Here is a 20,706-nt window from a genome sequence, read left to right as displayed (position 1 = left end):
TTCCTTTTTTTTTTTTTTTTGCTTGCAAATTAAAATCTCCAGTTCCCTAGACCACGGATTTATTTATTTATTTGTTTATTTGTTGTTTGTGTGATAGTTCATTTTGGTAACCAGAACAATCAGTTGTTTTATTTTATTTTATTATTGATTGATTGATTGATTGATCAGTTGTTTTAAAGTACAACCACTGTACTCCAAGACTGCCCATGGCCAAAGGACTCCCATGGGAATGGTTATTCCCCCAGAGCCCAGGGCGGCTGCAGTGAACTCTCCCATTGTTGAGAAATTTCTGGGCTGGCTGCTCACTTCACAGGAGACTGGCCATGGTCACAACCTGTGTCCCCTGGTGGGTCCCCACCAGGCAGGGTGGGGAAGGAGGCACCATCATTCCCATGACTGCAACCAGGAAGATGCCAAGGGCCATTTGGTCAGTCCAGAAGATAATCAGGGGATCGCACTACTGCGCCTTCTCTTCCAGGAATCAAATCAAACCTGAGCTCTCTGCTGAGCCCCAAGGGAGAGAGGCAGGAGGGCCATGGCCAGCTGGAATGACAGAGGTTAAGCCGGTGGCAGCAACAACCTTGACATTTAATCACATGCTTGCCACGTCTCATTAGTGACTGTATTCACCCTGTACTTATAAATTATACAAAATAAGGATTACCTTAAAATATTCCATCAGTGATCTGGAGTACTTCATAGCATGGTCCTTCTTCAGCTTGAACATCCGCAAGTAGAGAAGTGATAAACATCTGTAGCTGTGGTGAGGAGGAAAGGATTATGTTAATGTTGGTGCTTCATGAAAGCTACGTACTGGCAACGAAATGCTGATTCACAGTTCACGCTCACTCCCCTACGGTTACTGAGGAACAGAAGTGAAAAAAGAAAAATGTTTCAAAGAGAAGAGGTAAGCATTAAAATCCCATCTTGATAAGGGTATAAATTAGGAGAGTAAATGTTTAGTCAGCGACTGAAGAAATCCATTAGTTATCCTTTAATAGTTTAATGGAAAACAAGAATAATGATCTGGGGTAAGCAGCTTAAGTCGATCTGGAGTTTCCAAATCCTTCTGTGACATTTCAGCTGCCTCTTTGCAGCCTTCATGAGACTTACCATAATACCGCCAGCTTTTTGTCCCCGTCTGAAGCCAAGGGGCTCGCAAAGTTCTTCAGTCTCATCGCGTACCTTTGAAGAGAAAGGACAAGCTCAAGTGCCATCTGCATGACCCCTCAGAAAAGTCCAGAAGTCATTGCTATTCCCACCGCCTGAATGCCTTAGTGCCACATTTGCTCTGGGTGGGAGGCCAAAGTAGGGCACATGGGCAGGAGCGTATCATGCTAAGTGAAATAAGTCAGTTAGAGGAAGACAAATACCACATGATTTCACTCATATGTGGAATTTAAGAAACAAAACAAACAAGCGGAGGGAGAAAAAAAAGGAGACAAATTAAGAAACAGACTCTTAACTCTAGAGAACAAACTGATGGTGACCAGAGTGGGGGAGGGGCGGGGGGAACAGGTAAGGGGGATTAAGGAGGGCATGTGTAGTGATGAGCACCAGGTGATGCATGGAAGTGCCGAATCACTATATTGTACACCTGATAGAACACTGTATGTTCACTAAGTGGAATTTAAATAAAACCTAAAAAAAAAAAAAAAAAGAAAAAAACATTCTGGCAAAAGACCGTCCCTAGGACCACTCTAGCTAACCAGCATGACTGGTTTGCAATGAGAGGCGGCCACAGTAAAGTCTCAGTCAAGTTTATGACAGACGAGGTAAATAATACACGACTGTGTCTGACATGGGCATGGGGAGCCCACAATCACACAGTTAAAAAGGTCTTTTCTAATGGCTCAGGTTTTGAAGATATTCCTATAGGAAGTGGTTTTGTTTTTTTGAGAGGAAGGTCAATTTCACAGCATTTGAAGGTCTAAGAGCCCTTAATTTATGGTGCTTGTATATTTTGTCTTTCCATTCTCTTTAATTGTTACTGTTCCACACTGGGGTGATCAAAGGTTGAGCAGTTCTCATTTTTTTCTTCTAGCTGAGCACATCCCATTCGGGGCATTTAGACTCTTGAAAATCAATTCATTGCATAAAATCATTGTCTGAGCTTTAATGCAATTTCACAGGTACCTGTGGAGGAATAAGTAATGGAGTTCAGCATTGCAGAAGGAAGTTGGAAGTGTGCAGGCAGCCTAGGTTCATTCTCATTTACGAGAAGGTGATGGGGAGCCTGCACAATGGACTCCCCATCTTCAACAGCCTCCCCAGAACACCGGTGTCCCAGGGCTTGCCCCTCAAGACCAGGGACCCCTTCTCCTGGTTACGGTTCCACTTCTGTTGAGGGAACGTTTTCCAGCAAAAGGACCTGTGCACTTGGTGTGGGTCCCTTCTGTTGTGGCCATATTAAGTAAAAGGATTTTTATTATGTAATAAATCAAACTGTCTTTGACAGTTGGATCGCTGAAATGTCAAGTCATCGTGATGCCCCACTTGTTTGCACAAATACATTTCTACTGCAGATTCCCAGGGCTCAGAGCCACTATAATGACTTGAAGGAAGAAAACTGCTCTATCTCCGTGGCCAGCATACTGTCAGAGAGTAATAGAAATCTCTCCACCACCATATGATGCCACTAAAAACTATGTTCACATTACAGTCACCCTCTAATTGCAACTTTTGAAGTGAGTGGATTGTGGAACTTCAGTTGCTTCAATGGACCAGAAGACCTAGTTACTTTAGCCCATTTTATTCCCAACTGAAATTTTCTCAGAAATTATACTCACACAGGCCTTACAGAAAATGCAAGAAATGTACATAGAGAGGGCAAAGGGGTGCATGTAAAACACTGAATAAAGTCCATGGATTTTATCAATGTCACTGTCCTGTTTGTGATACTGTTGGGGGAAACTGGGTGCGGGGCCACAGGAGCTTTCCCGATCATTTCTTACAACCGCACGGGAATCGACAATTAAGAGAAAGTTTCAAACTATTGACTCTAAAGTGAACATCCATACATTCTCCACTGTAAATAATTATGGAAAAAGAAGTGTTTTTTAATGGGAATAAATGTTACTCAAAGTCTCACATTGCATTTTTATCAGAAACGAAATATGATGCTCTGCTTTTATATCTTTAAGAGAGCATGTATTTTCCTAAAAGAAAACGAAGAAGAAAGAAAAATACAGAGAGATGGGAAACACCCATCATTTCACCCTACTGCAGCTCTGATCTCATTTCCCTTCCAGCTTGGTCCACAGGCAGAAACATGCTTTTCATGGTCAGAGATGTAGTGTGTATATAATTCTGCAGCTACATAGTCTCCATCGTTGCTGCAATTCACTGGCTGCAAAGAATTCTGTTGAGTGTACTACAGTGTAATTACTTACTCTTCTATGATTCATTATTTGGTTTGCTTCTAATTGTGTGCTATAATATATGCCAAACTGAACACCATACAGATAACTCGCTCTCCTCTCACAATTATTTTCTTCAGTACAGGAAATTCACATTTCCCGAAGTTGAATTGCTGGCTGAAAAGATATGAATGCTCATTTGTAAAGGTTTTCCTCCACAATGCCAAATTGCCCTCAATTTACAATGATCATTGTGTGTGTGTGTGTGTTAACACTAGGTATTAGCATTTTTCTATTTTCTTAATAATTTAAGAAGTGCCTTTTTTTTTAAAGTTTCTAATGTTTGGATAGATAGAGAACATGAATTTTCTCTGTGTTTGTTCACTAATGCTGCCCCTCAATTTTTAATTTTTGCCAGAATTTTCATCTCGTGCATCTTTGAAAATCACTGGCAGCCTCAAATCCACTGAGAAATCAATTTCCCATTAAAAGCTAGAGAATGGCGGTGGTGGCTTTCACAGATCATAAAGTAAGTCTGAGAGATAGATACCTCACATGCTACTTTTGTGGCTTTAACTTCCTCTTCTGATTCTATGCAAGCAGAGTTTTTTGTTTTTTGTTTTTTTCTCTTTATAAGACTTTGCATTATTTTGATATTTTGGAAGACTTTGCTGGGAAAATACGCATGCTAAATGTGTCCAATGTTGGTCTGAAGGTTTAATTACAAGGGCCTCGGATTTGTAACATTTTATGCAGACACAGGCAACATACATAGTAAAAACTATTATTATTATTATCAATTTATCCAGCCAGAGGTGATCTGGATAGAAAGAACCTATCAGGTGAGGAACTGCTCACTAAAACAAAAGCAATTTAGTGCATCCAGCAGATGATGGTGCTTTTCCACTCTTAAGAAGTGGATTCAATTATTTTACAAATATCTGCACGTTACTGGAAAACACAACAGTGGGCATTTCTTCTCTTTCCCCTTCTTCCAGGAATTTTTCTGATTACTCACAAATTCTACTCCACCAAGACCAACGGCAGGCCAGGAAATTTCATTTCAAATGCAGATGTGACCGATAATCTGTGCAGTTAATATACTGGTCTCCTATTCTCATCCTCTGATCTCTACCCCTCCCCCTCCTACCACCTTGTCTATTTCCCTGAAATTACAGACACAGGGGAAGTTCACCGCACACCTGCGGCCCTCAACGCCAACTTTGTGTTGGAACAGAGGCCCCTCCTTTTTAATAACCAAGGCAGAAATTCTGAGAAAACATGGTTCATAACAGAAATCCCGATAGTGCCACCTTCCTTGAATTATAAAACTGCACTTTGAAAAGGCAAGTGTCAATGCCACACGGTGAAATTATTATACTTTACTTCCACCCACTATGTTTCCATTTTAATTTTATGAATATTGCAAATTAGAACACTCACATTATAACATCTGAAGGGGATAATTCATAAAAGCGGTGTCCATCAATTATAAATTTTCCATGACATTAATAAAATGGCAAGAACTAATTATGATGACTTCTAAGAAGAAGATGCGTAGGACAAACCATTAGGAGGAGGAAATGATATTTTTAAAAAACATAGCCGCTTCTAATTACGACTGAAATGAGCTTAGGAAGATGGCTGCAGAAAGGCCATTAACCTGAGGAGCTCCACAGTCTCGGAGTACATGGTATACGGAGACTTGGCTTCCAGAGGGTCGCGTTCCATTGCATTGCCACATTCGGTGAAGGACAGGGCTGCATCGGCATAATTCACGGCTTTGCCAAATTTCTCGAACTGAAACAGGAAGATGACTTGTCACCACGATATTGCCTCTTTTCTCCCTCATATAAAGGGGTGGGTCTCAATCCCGGGGCCTTTTTGCACCCCTCCCCCAGGGACGTTGGGCAACGACTGGAGATATTGGGGGTCGTCGGCACGAGGGACGAGTTGGCAGAGGCCAGAGATGTTGCTAAACACCCCACAATGCACAGGACAACCCCCCAGCAGTGAGAAATACCCAGCCCAAGATGCCAAGAGTGCCGAGGTTGAGAAACCCCGATGGAGAAGGGGGGTCAGTGGGTGAATTCGTATCGACAGTGACATAGCTGATTTAAGGTTCTATTGTCATGACCCCGAGGCTGGTAGAGAAGAGAAGAATGCAGCCAAGGTATCGTGTGTGGTGGTGGTACGATCACGTATTTGTGGTCCTGTTGCTGGTGTGACTATTTTGGGGGGGATCAGAATGCAAATCACGCCTTGACTAGTTTCTATTCGCTGAATTGACTAGACTGGGCATTGTAGTGTCCTATGGACAGAGCTGGTGGTGGAACTCTGCTTTTCATAAGCCTCATGGACAACTTCCATCTACAGTCTTTGTGAGCACATCAACCCCACCCCCAGGGGAAGAGTAAAAAATGGATGCTATTGTCATGAAAAATGTGAAGCTTCCATGTGACTGTTGACAATAATCACATCACTTTCATTGTAAATGATGGTCTGCAATAGTGTGTCAAAAAGCCAAAAAATATAGCACTACTAAATATTTTAGTTTAGTAAAATTTTATTGCAAAAGGTTTTAGCCCTGATAATGGTCATGATTGAACTGACTTAGACATACTGATTTCTTTTTTATGTGTAATGAATATTATATATGACACTTTTATAGTGAGTATTTTATAACAGTATTTAATGTTTTCAATTTTTGATAGCTGGATGTAAGAATTCCAATACAGAATTTTATGTAAAAAGAACCAATATAATGCAGATTTAGCTATTTTAATTTTCTTGTATACCTTTTATCAAAATATTTTCTTGCAACGGTGAAGGTTTCAATTCTCAAAATGGCAGAGTAGCTGTCTCGAGCAAAGGATTAAGTACAACTATAAAATGATGAGTTACAGGTCCTACAGAACCGCTATTGTAAATGACTCTCTTTATAATAAATGTTCTGCAGCTTTTATATACTGCAGGAATTCTGCAGTTTCCTTACTGTAAGCTGTTGTGGAAGAATATTGGTCTGAACCAAATTCAAAGCGATTTTATGAAAACCTAGGTGTGCGTATGCAAACTATCTCCTTCTTCTCATGCCTCACCCGATTATTTCCTTAGGTAATCTGGCTCTGACTGACTCTCTTGTGGGGAAATTAATCTTTACATCCCGATTTTTCAAAGTGATTTTGCATTCACAAACCCATAGCTGGAAGGCCTCTTAAAGATCTCCTAGACCAAACCTCTCCAGGTCATACCCTGCTCCCGGGCCTCCGTTTTCCCATCCATAAAACCAGGGGCTCGAACTACAGGGGGCCTTCTGGCCTCTAAATGAGTGTTTCTCAACCTTTGTTTCCATCATCACCACCTCCCCCCGGGGCCCCTGTGGGAGTTATTTGAGAGATTTTTTTCACACACATCCACTGAAATATAAAGACCAAAACCATACTCAACATCTCTTCATGTCTTGTGGCCTGGAAGGTCACGCACCATTGCAATGTCTGACTTTTTTACTTTAGCCCCCCAAACTGGTTTTTGCCCCCATGGGGGGGATGGAATATCCCCAAATGAAAATGCATTTTCTAAATGGCTTAGACCAAAAGTGATTTGGCGGGGGGTACACATAAACACGACCCTGGAAGGTAGAGAGTGATGCTGGGTCTTAATCCTATGCACGTATCTCTGTGGCTCTGATTTTTCTCAGTTCTTCCGAACCTCTCCTACATGGTCTCACATGCGTGCCCCACTCCATGAGCCCATGGACCAGCCTGTCAAGGGAGCGTTTGTGCGCTCCCTTGCCCCGATTTTGAAGGGTCAACTCCAGAGCCCTTCTGTGGTGCTGCAGAGTTGAGGACGTGCAGAGCAAACCACTGGTCTTCAAGCCAGCAGCACTGCCTTCCAAATCTCTGGCTGCCCATACGATGGTCATGGGCATAGTCTCCCTAGTGTCTCCAGCAGAGCAGGCACCCAGCCTGCCTTGTCATTTTTGTCTGCAGGAGCAGGGGACAATAGCTTTCCAAAGGACAGCTCCCACCACAGAAAGGTTAGCCGTAGACAATACCTGATACCTGAGCAATGTGGATCGCGGTGGGAAAATGACAGAAAGTAGGGAAGCAGCAGATGCAGACGTAAGTCACAAGTCACAGTGCAGGGGCTGTCGAGGTACGCTAGCACAGCCCTGCCAGTGTCCAACACCGTGGGCCAGCTAAGTCCCGGAGGGACACCCTACCGTGATGGAGGATATTGGTCGTTGTTGTTGTTTTTTAACGTAACGGAGTTGAACTGATACCTCTAAATGTGCTGGGGTTCAGTCAAAGGTGAGGACCCTGAATTGAGGCACTGCCCGTCTCTGGGGGTAGTGAAGAGTATTAATACCCATGCCTGGGTCCCCGTCTCAGAAATTCTGATTCCATCTGTCTGGGGTGAGGCTTAGGCATCGGGTTCATTTTAAAGCTCCCCGAGTAGTTGTGACATGTGGTTGAGACCCCCCCGTTAGGAGGAGCAATCAGGACAACTCAACATGCTGAGGTCATCATTGGTCTAGGTGGCCAAGACCCTTGGAGGCAGCGGGGCGGTGCATCCTTGGAACTCCGGATGACAGAACTTCCTCTGTGGGCCTCACTCAGAAACATGTAATCAAGGCAGCACGGAGCTGCGTTTTTTCTACACACCTGAGTTTCCCCAAGCCATTTTTTGAGTCCACCTGACCAGCTCTCGACAACCTTCTCTCTGCCCACACCAGTCCTGATTTACTGGAAACAATGGGAGTTCCCACTTTCTCCAGAGCAGTTTCAAGAGTCATCTCAAATTCACTCGAAAGCCATCAACAGTATATGGCATTTAAGTTCGGGCAAGGGGAAGTTCGGGCAAGGGGAAGAAGAGTGAGGACATGAGTAAGGGCAGGGCAACACGCTGCCAAGAACTTGGGAATTCTGGTGTAAGGAATGAGCCAGCCCCAATCTGCCTATAGCGGAGCAAAGAGGAAGCTGGACTCATTTGGAAAGTGACTTCTTTGTTTCCCTTCAAAGCATGATACCTTAATGGGAGGAAAGCCATGAGAGGGAAAAACCTACCAGTGCATCAGCTTTGTGCTTCAGCTTCTTAGCCTCTTGCATGTAATAATCAGCATTGTGAACCCTAAAGAAATAAAACAGGCTCTTTCAGCAACCAAAGGTTCATCTTTTCACTGAAAGACTGAAGAGCCACAAACGGTTTTGCTATAAATCCATTCCAATGCAATGCCCTTGAAAGGGCAGGTGGGGAATGCTATCGTTCATAGAAGAGCCAACCTTGCAATAAGCCCGAAGTGTAATGTGAAGTGCGTAATGGCCCATTGGGATCAATAACTGTCCCCTCCAACCCAGCCCTTCCACTGTCCAAACATCCCGTGGACCCCAACGAACCTAGCTGCTTCTGGCACACTGTTCAATCTGAGGACACGGATAAGAAAGGGAGCCAAAGCAACCTAGAATTAAGCACTTGTCTTTGGAAATGGTACCAGAGCTCCATGATAAAAATGGGCCAAAGACATTTCTCGGTGGGGACAAGGGGGTGTGTGGGGAGGAGGGGCTGCCGCTGAGGTTTTACTTTGGGTAAAAAAAAAGAAAGCCATCCTGCCTGCACCCACCCCCATGCACCGCTCCCACACCGTGTCCGTGATGATCTGGGGACAACATACGAGTCGTCAAAAGTGAGCTTGGGTCTCCGGACATTGGTGGTGCTGCTGGACAGAAGGGGCAGGGCTGCCCAGGACGCCATCTCCAGGTGACTGCTGTCCATGAGGCCAGTGGTGATGGTAGAGGTGATGGTGGAGATGGTTGTCGTAGTGGTTGTGGTAGTGGCTGTGGCAGTGGCGGTCGCGGTGGCCGTGACAGTGGCAGTGACAATGGCAGTAGCAGTAACAGTGGCAATAGCTGTGTTGGTAACCGTGACGGTGGCAGAGGGTGTCTTTTTTGGAGTGTCTCCATCCTGGGAAAAAGGACAAATAGCTGCCATAAGGTCCGGCCTCTTAGAACGTCTTTTCATATATACTTTGAATGTCAAGCACAGTAAGAACCAAGGCAAGAGAAAGAAAACAATGCACACTGCTTGAGAATAAACAGGTGACCCTGGTAGATCACCAGCTTTTGTTCTATGATGATACCGACCACCAAGTAGTCAGGTGCTGTGATTACATAAGCCATTATCCCATCAAGACAGCCATTGGCAGATCTCGTAGGAGACGTGGGTGGGGAGAGGGGGGAGGGAGAGAAAGAGAGAGGGGGAAGGGAGAGAACGAGAGAGGAGGAAGGAAAATGAAGACAGAGCAAGGGTAAGTGTGAGGGTAGGGGATGGAGAGAAAGAAAGAGAGGTGACCCTGAAACAGCCCAGAAACTTTCACGAGGGTAAATAAGGTACTCCAGTCACTCTGCAAAATGCCATAATCCAGTGCAGCAAACCGGGCCTTAAACCCTGGGACCAAGGCTGAAGCTGCCCTTTTGTTCACTGAGGCCTTGACTGATGTCTGGCTAGGTGAACGTCACACGAGTGCCTCCTCATTTTGAAGTCTTGGGATGGTGAAAGCTCATTTTGACCAGATCAAAAACCAAATGGGCAAGAGATTTCTGGGTTTCACTCTCAACTGTCACTGCCATGGAAAGAGTGGAATCCAGCTGAAGAAACTAGGTGGCAAGATTTGTACTTCTGTGACAGTACCTGTCATGAGACCATGGTAGACTCGGCCCTCCCCACCTGGCAACGGTGGCATGATCCTGACTGTTCTATCTCTGACCATGCTTGCCATGGGACCTCCTCCTCCTTCTGCTTGTCTGAGTTGGTATCTCTCTAAGGTTGGTATCTACCAAGGTTCATTCCTCAGGTCTCTTCTTTCCTGACCTTGACAGGATTTGCCAATCCCGTATGTGTTGGTGCAGATTTGACAATATGTGGATCACTGCCAAAAGGAAACCTCAATCTTACCCTCTCTCTAAAGCTCCAGATGTGCGGTGATCACCTCTGGCTCATTATCACCAAGATGGCCCATTAGCCCCTCAAATTGCCCTGAAACCAAATTGATAACCAAACCAGTTCCCTCTTTCTGTTAATGACGGGATGGTCTTCCCTTGTCACCAAGGCTGGATTTCTCCATGGCAGGAAGGGCACTGTGGTCATCCCTGGGCTAGGAGCATTGGAACCAGTGTACTCCCCACCTTGCCTTCCATCTGAGCTGCTCTGCTTTAATCAGCTCTATATATTGAAGTGCTGCAAATTCCTTCATTTCAAAAAAATGATAATGATCCTAAAACTCTTTTGAAAAGAGCTTCAAAATAAAGTGAATTTCACTGCCCTATTTCATCTTTAATTTCTTCCTCTCCATTACCCTTATCCAATCCATTACAAAGTCCTATTCATTGCATCTCCCCACCATTTCTCAAAGCTGTGCCTTCCTTGTCTGAAGCCTCCAAGTGCGGGCCCTCGTGGCTTCTGACCTAGACCATCAGCCTCCTGGCTGGACCCCTGACCTTGGAGCCAGCTTTTCCAATCCATTCTCAATCTGCTGCCGGCCTGCCAGAGCTTCTTACACAAAGCTCCATGCATTTTACTGCCTTGCGTCCAAAGGCAAACTCAAGGCTGAGCTCCTTTGCTGGCCCGTGAGGTCCTCCCTGATCTGGCTTCAGCTTTCCACTTGATCTCCTGCTACTCATTCCCACGGACCTTCCCCCAGACTGAACACATCCTGTCTTCTTCACTTTCTTGCTTTGGTTCATGTGGAGTCTTAGAGTTGAAAGAACCTTCCCTTCATTACTTTTCCTTTTTCACCTTGCGATAATTTGCTCCACTTTTTAATTAAAAGAAAAAAATTGTGGGGGTGCCTGGGTGGCTCCGTCGTTAAGCGTCTGCCTTCGGCTCAGGTCATGATCCCAGGGTCCTGGGATCGAGCCCTACATCGGGCTCCCCGCTTGGCGGGAAGCCTGCTTCTCCCTCTCCCACTCCCCCTGCTTGTGTTCCTTCTCTTGCTGTGTCTCTCTCTCTGTCAAATAAATAAATAAATAAATAATCTTTTTAAAAAATTGTGGTAAAATACATACGACTAGCTTCTTTCACTCAGCATCAAGTCCTCAAGGTTCATCCCATGTTGTAGCACATGTCAGAATGTCCTTCCCTTTCAAGGCTGAAGAATATTCCATTGTATGGACAGATCACATTTTGTTTAACCACCTCCCTTCATTTCTAAACTGTCCTCACCTACTAAGGCCCAGCTCAACAAATGCCTTCTCCTCCAGGAAAACCACCTTGTATGTCCACAGCCAGAAGTACTTTAATCCTCCTTGGTCCCTTCAGAGATCTGAAGTCTGTCTCAATCCCTCTCTATGACACCAACCACCAGCCATTTTATATTGTAGTTCTTTGAGCACATGTCTCATTGCTTACCTTACAATGAGAGCTCTCAACCCTGGCACCATCTCTGATTTCTGACATCGCTACACCACCCCATCCCCCCACCCCACAGCCTCGTGCTCCCAGTAATTTGTTGACTGCATGCACTCCTACCTGCCTTAGTCAAAAGGGTCAGTTTAAAAATAGAAGTCAAATGTGAACATTTCTTATGTCCAAGCAAGTCTATCTTTTCCACTTGATCCTGGATCTTCTGATTATCAAAACTTCTTACCATCAAGAGCTCACTGAGAGAAATGTGGTGAGAGGCTATCCATCTAACAATTGTTATGATGGATAGGGAGAAAATGGTTGACAAATCATCATGGATTTTATTCAACCCAAACACATAAAAACATCGAAGCCTTCAAAAATTCCATGTTTCTACTGCCAAAGCCAGATGGCCCGGACAAAACAGTGGAGTCAGCCCAAGACGGTCCCACTCGTCCCTATGGTCAAGATATGTGACAAGGACCCCAAAGCACCTCATCCACTGCGCACATGGCACTGATGCATTCAGCCATGATCATGCAAGTTATATAAACATGTCCTCCGTCCGTGCTCAGCTGTCCATCGAATCAGTAAACAAGACTTCACGCAAAAGTGGAATACAGAAGACTCTGAGAGCACAATATTGAAAACACTTTGGGAGCTGGAGGAAGCCTTATAGTTCATCCAGTCAAATCCACTCATTTTATGGACTCAAGAGTGGTTTCGGAATTTGCCCAAGGCCACAGAAAACCTGTTGCAGTTTTAGCACTATGTACCAAGCCTCTTAACTCCCAGGCTAGGGCAAAAATGTACCCGTCTTCCAGCTTTCAAGCCATTTATGAAAAGAAGGGGCAATGGGTACTCAGTCATGGGAGCCTCCCATGGGAGACTCCAGTGAATTCCTTAAGGAGGGCAATCCATTTCTAGGTGCAGATGGAACCATATTATCAGGTTTCCCTAGCAGCTTTTAGCTCTTGTAGAAATGACTTTGCAGATTCTTGTAAGCATCACCATTGTCATGATCACAACTGTATTAAGCACCTAATTCTTTGGGACAATATACCAGGCACTGTACAAAGAGAATTGCCTAGGTCTGGCATATGCCCTCCCAAAGCTCGCAATAGAAAAGAGAACCAGTTGGCGTTTACCATATTAATTACATTCAGTATGAAAAATGCGATTGATAGTATAATTACTGTTTAGAATAGATGGTTTAATTTCTAACAAGGTCAGCATTTTTAAATGTGAATGCAAATATTATGTAGGCACATGTGCGCACGCACACACACAATTTCATATGGAAAATGACTATTTTAAGTAGCACAATTTCTCTATACCAGCATTGAAATTTGCCTAGATATACGCGTGCCATGCCAGTCATCTCAGATGATGGAGGACTCTACGTTGGAGTCCTTCAAGCTCAGAGGCCTCATGGCTTTTCATGGAGTGGTAAATGGGCACGTTTGGTCCAGGGTCCACCAGGTTGGCATCAAGATATTTGAAAGCTCATTGATTTTCTCGTATTCGCTTTTTTATATTACACTTAAAGGAGACTAGATGCATACGGATGCTACATCTGCATATACATGCATTTACATGGAAAAGCAGATGCACTTGTCATTAATATTCACTGGTGACACTTTGCTTGTGGCTTCTGCGCTTCAGGTACCTATACCTGAAACAGATGGAAAGACTGCGTGGATGTGAAAAGTGATACAAAGTCTCAATTTTCTATGCTAATGGAGCAGCGGTGCTGAAAATCCAAAGGGCTGAATGATCCTTTAGTTGCGCTTAGAACCACAATTGTATGATTTTTAGCAACAGATTCACCTTTTAAGTTCCATCCTTTTGAGTCACTATTTTAAACACAATTCACACCTGCTAAGCTGGGTGGTGGGAAGATGCAACTGGGAGTTGCAGCTCCAGTCCAGTGACTTTGAGCAATCCCACCCCATCCATTGGTTCTTTCATTCACTAAACGATCAGTGCCTACACCACGTGCTCAATCAGTATTTTGTGTGTCCCCACCGCCGAGATATGAAAGTATTGGACCAAAGGATGTCCAAAGCCCCGAGTCTCTGCATAATAATCTGTTGGGAGAAGTACGACTGGAATGAAAAATTCATCCTACATTAGAACAACTGAGGTTTGAAATAATGGAGAGTTTGCATATTTCTGTACACTGTTCTCTCTGCTTCTTCCTCCCATCCCCCTGCAATCACATCTGGTCAGATAAGCTGAGTCAACCTGTTTATACCTGATGATTATAATATTTCTTCTGAGATGCTTACATTTACGGATATCCCTTTGAAAGTAGCACAGAATTTGCCTTCACTCCTCTTGGGTTTGGTAGAGGCGATCTGTCCGATCATAGGGATGTTTTTGTCTTGACCAAAGGGGCCACTGCTGCCACTGATGTTTCTGCGGCGTGGAGGGTCCTCCGGCAGTGGGGAAAGTGGAGGAGGGAACAGCTTTTCTTCTTTCCTTCTATTTGCTCTCCTGGATGAACTGTTTCTGTGTAAACAAAAAGCATAGGGTGTCACAAAATTTTGTCTCTCTCTCATGATTTTTCTCATGATGTGGGTACTTTCAACTTAAGTACTATTTTAGTTGATGGCCCTCTAGCTATGGTAAAGAGTATATATAAAAATGCATGTAGACATAGATATCTATAGAGAGATAGAGCTATAAATAAATGCAAATATATGTATCTAAGAATAAACACATGTCTTTGAAGCAGAACTCAATGGTAAATGTAACTGTCTAATGGAGGGTGCTACAGTGTGATATTTGCAACCTTTCGAGATTCCTCTTAATTAGATTTTTATGGAAAATCCAATGCAGACTTTAATCCCGTCATTTTTTAGGATGGTTCTTACTTATTTTGCCCTAGGACTTAACTGAATAATCACACAATAAATGGTACAATAAACAATTAGCAGAGGGATATTTTCTTAAGAAATAGTATGCTTGTACATTACTTAGCTATCAATAACACACTAAATACTTTTGTGACACATCGCGAGCCATACGTCCAACATGTTCTAGGCCCACGCCAAGGCATAAGAAGCCCCTGACCTTACGCTGTTATACTGGAGTACTGATGTGCTCCTCTTTAGGGAACCCATTTGAAAACTATTTTGTCATATTGCCACAAGACATCTGTAGTCCTAGAAGTACTCGCGTGCTTTCAGACTGATTTATCTGCCCATTAAATGGGCACCATCAAAGAGACAGAGACTTCGGATAAAACAGAACAACTAAAACCTTATGCTAGCTGCTTAACATGGTAATTGGGTCATGGATTTTCATTTTAGTTACTGTCTTAGCCTAATCAATGAAGATTACTTGATTTTTAATCTTTTCTTAGACAACTAATATTGTACTGTGCAGCCATTTACTTTCCATGATTATTGACTACAATTTTCAATAGCAAATTAAGTCAACAAGAATTTATGTTTTCCTCTTGGTCAATTTTAGTCAGTGTCTAGCAATATAGATTTACAATTTCTCAAGGCAACAAATCAAAGATGAACAAGCATTCAAGTGGTCTGATTTCCTGAGATGGTAGAAGTCAATGCAATCTCCTTGTTCCCTTCCATTGTGTTGCCCAAATTTGCCAACTGTGATAGTATTTGCCATCTTCTCTATCTTTTCATAAATGTGGCTCTATGTCAAGTTTTGTCAAGCAGTGAAATATTTAAGAACAGTAACTGTTTCTGCCATTACCTTAGTTATGATTAATCAAAAAATATTTGCCAATGGATTTTAAAAATTGCTTTGATACATAGAACCACTTTAAGATAACTGTGATACTCAGTTAAAGAATGGCGAACATCTGGATTAAGACTCATGCCCATGAGGAAGCTCCACAAACATCAGCCCCCACTAAGTATGACCATTACGGAGACATCGGACTTCTGGGAATTTGTATAGAGGGATGTCAAGCATTGCTGGGGCGTTTATGGGAGGTGAATGGTTCATTAGCTACAGCCACTCCTCCGCTACTTGAGCTGCATCTGATTTGCCATTGGCCACGACAGTCGTGCTTGGCCTTCCCATCTGCCACTGTACACAGAACACTGCACGCAGTCCAGCACATTCTGTGCAGTGGGCACTGGTCACCTGGGCCCCTTTCCATCTGTTTGGTAGTGAGCTGGAACCATGGGGCCTTTAATAACTTCCTTGGTGAAGGATACCCAGGGAGCATTTTCTAGAGATCACTCTAACACTGTTATGGCTTATTACGAGAACAGGTGTTGCCACTTTGGGCACCTCTTGTAGGCCGAGGGGGACAGCAGACAAGAAGTGTGTCACTACCACCACCCAATGCATCAGAAGCCCTGCTGATGGTTCAAGCTCCCAAGGAGGTGTGGGGGGGGAGGGGTGGTCCTCAGCGGGACCCTCCTGTTGGATGACGGGGAACTGCAGCAGTCATAGTCTGGCGTGGCATTCTTTGCTGGGTTTAGAACATTCATTTAGAAAAGTGAATGTCTCATACAAATTTCCAGGGATTTGGTTTGGAGGGTCAACAAGGCACAAAGGAGCAGACAGAACTTGAGAAGATGGTTCCCAGGAGAAGAGCCCTGAGAGGCCAGTCCTCCCTTCCTTCTCTCTCTTTCTCTCTCAGCTCCGGAGACTTTTCCACAGACCTGGGTTTGTTTGATGAGCCTAAGAATCTGCTCCAGGCCCTTCCTGAAGGATAAACGCTACTAGGTAAACACTGCGTTCCTAACGACTACAAAAGCAGAAAGACTGTAAAGACCATGAGTTAGCAACACCATTTTATGAAGAACAAACTCGAATTATCAGACGTTTATTTAAGACCTGGTCATGTCTCTTCCACGAGATGGGAGAAGTGGCGGGTCGCTGGGCTGCTTAGGGAGGCTAGCATCAGAGGCCGATGGTTGCGGCAATGCCTCTTGCCCTTTCCTTGTGCCTTCGGGTGGCCTGAATAGGTCACAGCCTGGGAACTGGGGAGCTCTGGCCACCACAGCCACGCCATTTCAGTCTGTCCTCCAGGGAAGGAGGAGGGCCGTGGGAGGATCATGCTTGATCACCGGGGGAAGGAGCATGCTTCCCCACAGGCCTGGCTCACTCAGGGGTAAAGAGGTCAGCTTGCCCCATTGGAAGGGTCGCTAGTCCTGAGAACTCCAAGTATGCCAAGGGATGTTTCAGAGCGAAGTTATACCAGACGCACCGTATAAAGAGCCACGGATCCTCAGGGAGAAGGGCAGCTCGGGGCCCCAATCTCCTTATTATACCAAGTGGATATAGTGGTAATTGGTCTTTTCCTACCTTTCATCTCAAAACAATAAGGACCTCAACAACTGTAAGCTGAAAACTTATTTCCGACATCTTATCTGTGGCAGATTGATACTGTATCACTGATGTGAAACAGTCATCTGTGAAGTCAATTGTTAGCAGCATTTAGCCAGATTGCCTCTCTGCTCTGGGCCGCTAATAGGCTCCCAAACTGGTCTTTGATGGAAGGAATCTCTAATGTTGAATGAATTTATGGCAATAATTATCCAGACAGAATGGTTCCAGTAGCTGACGTGACCGTTAGTTAAGTGGTATTTCTAAGATGCAAGAACTTGGTCACAACCCTTGGTAGCAACAGAGCCCAGGACTTCTCCAGGGAAGGCTGGGGCCATCTGAGTGAGGAGGTCTCCCGCCTGACTCTGGCACTTTACGCAAAGAGGTGCCAGCTGGTTGGAACTAACAGATGGGTCCCCAGCCAGCTTTCCCTGACACACAACGGCCCCGGGGGAGGGCAGCTCCCAGATGTCCCCTCTCTCCGGCCTCCTCAAACATGTCACTCCCCTGGCTTCTCAGGAGGTCAGGATGGACCTACTAGTCCTCAGGCTCTGTATTCAGGTTACGGAATGGCACCAAAGAGGAAGCAGCAGCTGGGTCATCGTGCAAAGCCTGCTTTCATCACCATCGAAACTGGAAGTTGCCCAGAAGCAGGTGATCTGGGTGCTGTCCCATTTTAATTCCTTCACTCCTTTTACTCTTCCCTTGGTGCTAAAAGGTCACTTTGGCCGAGTTTGGTCCTCCACGTGAGGTGGAGTAAAGAAAGATTGCTATAAAGCTCATGGAGTCATGCAAAATCTGGCAGCCTGCATTCCGGCCTTTATCCCACCCTTGTTAGACCAGCTGTCAGGACTGGCTGAGCAACTTCTGTTTCCTGACCTTCCATTCCTCTGAAACAGGACCCCCCCCCCCCCCCCACCGCCCACAAAAGACTTCCTTTGAGATTTCTGGGCGGGGGGGGGGGTCCAAAAAATCGAAGTGTCATACAAAGGACAGGGCAAACTCACTCTCTAGCGTGGGGAGGCTTGTGGGGTGGGGCTGGTGAGATGCAGGGGGGCAGCAGGCAAATAGTGGTGGCCTCCTCCAGGCGTTGCTTCTTCTCAGGGATTTTCTCTGCGATCTCTGTTGGCTTTAACGGGAAGAAAAATACAGAGCTTGAAATACATGGCACACGCAGACATTGAAAAACCACGAGCAAGGTAGACAGTTTGCTTCTATTTTAACTTCTAGATTAGCCAGGGGAGTTAAATGCACACCTTTGCTCTGACAGAAAAGCAATCAGCCAAGAAGCTTGCATTTGAGCGAGTTGAGCTGCGCTGTGAACCTCTGATTAAAGATTGGGTGGCACAGGAATCTCCTACCAAAAGTAAAGAGAACCTATCATTTTCAGACCCTTCTTCCATCAACAATGTCCCCACAGATGAGTAGCGGAGAAACTAACACTGCAAACAGCACGGGGATCGTGGGTTACATATAAAGGTCACTTACACAACCAACATGCCAGGCAATAAACCATGTGTAAGACATGCCCCTGGTTGCACCGCTGTCATCTTGAAGAGCGGGGAAGCAGTAAGAGGGCAAGAGCCCCAGACTTCCTATGGCAGCCATTAAAAGTACCATTACTCAAATATCACTATGAGATGATGTTACTCAAAAAACCTGCCCTGAGATCTGGAGATACAACAGAGTGAGCCTAATGTATTTGAAATGGAAGAGGCCATTCTGGGTTTCCCCTTCTGACGATAGTTTTCTGGTTTTTTTTTTTTTTTTTTTTTTTTTTAAGTAATCAATACACCCCACATGGAGCTCGAACTCATGACGCCGAGACTAAGTGTTGCATGCTCTACTGACTGAGCCAGCCAGGCGTCCCTGGTGATAGTTTGTAGCCCTGGAATTTAGCCCTAACCTCTTGCAGGTGAGGTTTCCACCAGTTGGGCCAACCACACAGCTCAGGGGACCCACCAGGCTGGGCAGACTGTGTGTCTGCTAGGAGCCAGGAGCATCAAAATATAACTGGGGTGCGGGGACGCCGATGTGTGTCTGGAGAAATTAACAAGGCCCAGGGGATGCACGCTGAGCCCTTGGGAGCACCCGGGTGCCCTACTGCTGCTGGGGTGGGGACTGTGGGGTGTGGCCCCGTGAGTCCATGAAAGCAGAGGTGGCTTAAGGAGCCGATCCCAGGGACTGGCTGCCTGGGGAAGGCAACTGTCTCCACAGTCTTCTTTCCTACACATCATAATCCCTCATGTGCTATTTCGGATACTCTTCACATTGGCTGCCAAACCCTGACCATTCCTAACACTTCCTCCCTGGTCATGTCAAATACCGCCTCTCCCATGGAAAGCATCATTGCCCTCACCAGAGACTGCAATCCACTGTCATTAGCCTCCTTGCACATGAGGCTCAAGATCACGTTCACCAACACAGAGCCGCCGCTCATGATCCCTCGGCAGACCATGGCGGGGCGGGGGTGCGGGGGGAGAGGGGTACAGCTTACCTTGTGCTTACGCTTGCCCTTAGGGACGGGTTTTTCGGCGGCCGCAGCAGTGGTCTGGCGCTTGGGCTTGGACGCAGTCTCCTTGTGGTCCGGCTTGGCTGGCGCTGCTTGCACTGAGTGGTGGCCAGGCACTCTAGACAGCAGGTCAAGGTCAATCTTCACCCAGAGATTTTTCAGGTTCTCGTGGTCTCGTAGAGGGGACAGCAGCTCGGTTTGCGTGACAGGGATGGGTGAAAATGCTGGCTCCTCACCACTGGTGGTTAGGCTGTTGTTGCTACTGCTGACCAAGGAGCTGAGGGTCAGGCTGGCACCACAGGCTTCCTTGGATTTGGCAGTATTGCCCCCTGGAGCAATGCACGGAGGCAGCACTTTGATCTGCAGGGTCTCTTCCTGATCTGTGTTGGAATCGGACGTGGACGAATCCGTTTCGATGAATTCCCGGGACTTTGGCACGATCTTGCCAGGCCCTCTGTACTTCTTTTTCTCGGCAGCCAAGGGAACGTTTGGCCTCGGTTCCTTCCTAGGGACTGGTTTGTGGGCAGTGGCTTTGTTGCGGCCTCTTGGTGGGTCAGGAAGCTCCATGCTTTCTTTTTCTTTGGGGGTGCTGCTGGTAATATTTGGTTTGGGCCAGGTAAACTCGTCAATGCTGGTGTTCTTCTCGACTTTTTTGGGCTGTTTTTTTCCAATTGTCCTTTGAGACACTGTCTCAATAGTTGTTGACAACTTATGCTTCAAAGCTTTTGTTTCTGGAGTTTTCTGGGTCGGCCGTGGACGGGCTTTCTCCCTGATAAGACTGAGGAGAGGCCTCTCTTTGGGTTCAGCCAGGACCTGGCTGGGGGTTGTTTTCACTTTGACCTGGACTTCCATTGGCTGGATGATTGGAGGAGGCACAGAAACAGTCTCCATGGGTGTTTCATTTTGGCCACAAATAAACGACTTGTTCTGGGATGTCACTTTGTTAAGCCATTTATCCAACTGCCACTTGTTGGTTGAGGGCGGCTCAGGCTGCAGATGAGAAACAACGGTAAGAGTGAATCTCACATCTTGGCAAAATCCGGAAGGACCCTCCGTACACTGAGTGCTGATAAAAGCTGGGGATGTTAAGTGCCCATTCACACATTTAGAGACACACAC

General features: G+C 45.4%; 1 protein-coding gene across 3 annotated transcripts in view; it reads right to left on the bottom strand.

Annotated features, from left to right (window-relative positions):
* Positions 1–20,706, bottom strand: part of AFF2 (ALF transcription elongation factor 2) — a 453,393-nt gene that overhangs the window by 14,571 nt on the left and 418,116 nt on the right. For all 3 annotated transcript variants that reach the window (XM_064574649.1, XM_064574647.1, XM_064574648.1), the window contains 8 exons: positions 19,573–20,577; positions 18,083–18,204; positions 14,048–14,270; positions 9,031–9,320; positions 8,426–8,489; positions 5,023–5,159; positions 1,114–1,185; positions 665–758 (listed from right to left, as the gene is read on the bottom strand). In XM_064574649.1, coding sequence (XP_064430719.1) covers positions 665–758; positions 1,114–1,185; positions 5,023–5,159; positions 8,426–8,489; positions 9,031–9,320; positions 14,048–14,270; positions 18,083–18,204; positions 19,573–20,577 — 2,007 coding nt within the window. The remainder of the gene's footprint in view (positions 1–664; positions 759–1,113; positions 1,186–5,022; positions 5,160–8,425; positions 8,490–9,030; positions 9,321–14,047; positions 14,271–18,082; positions 18,205–19,572; positions 20,578–20,706) is intronic.

The sequence above is a fragment of the Mirounga angustirostris genome, unplaced genomic scaffold (genome assembly GCF_029215605.1).
Source record: "Mirounga angustirostris isolate CCGP_5_RB_7025 unplaced genomic scaffold, mMirAng1.0.hap1 SCAF_11, whole genome shotgun sequence".
Taxonomy (NCBI): domain Eukaryota; kingdom Metazoa; phylum Chordata; class Mammalia; order Carnivora; family Phocidae; genus Mirounga; species Mirounga angustirostris.
Note: the sequence above shows the minus strand (reverse complement) of the source record. Positions and strands in the feature narration are given on the sequence as shown.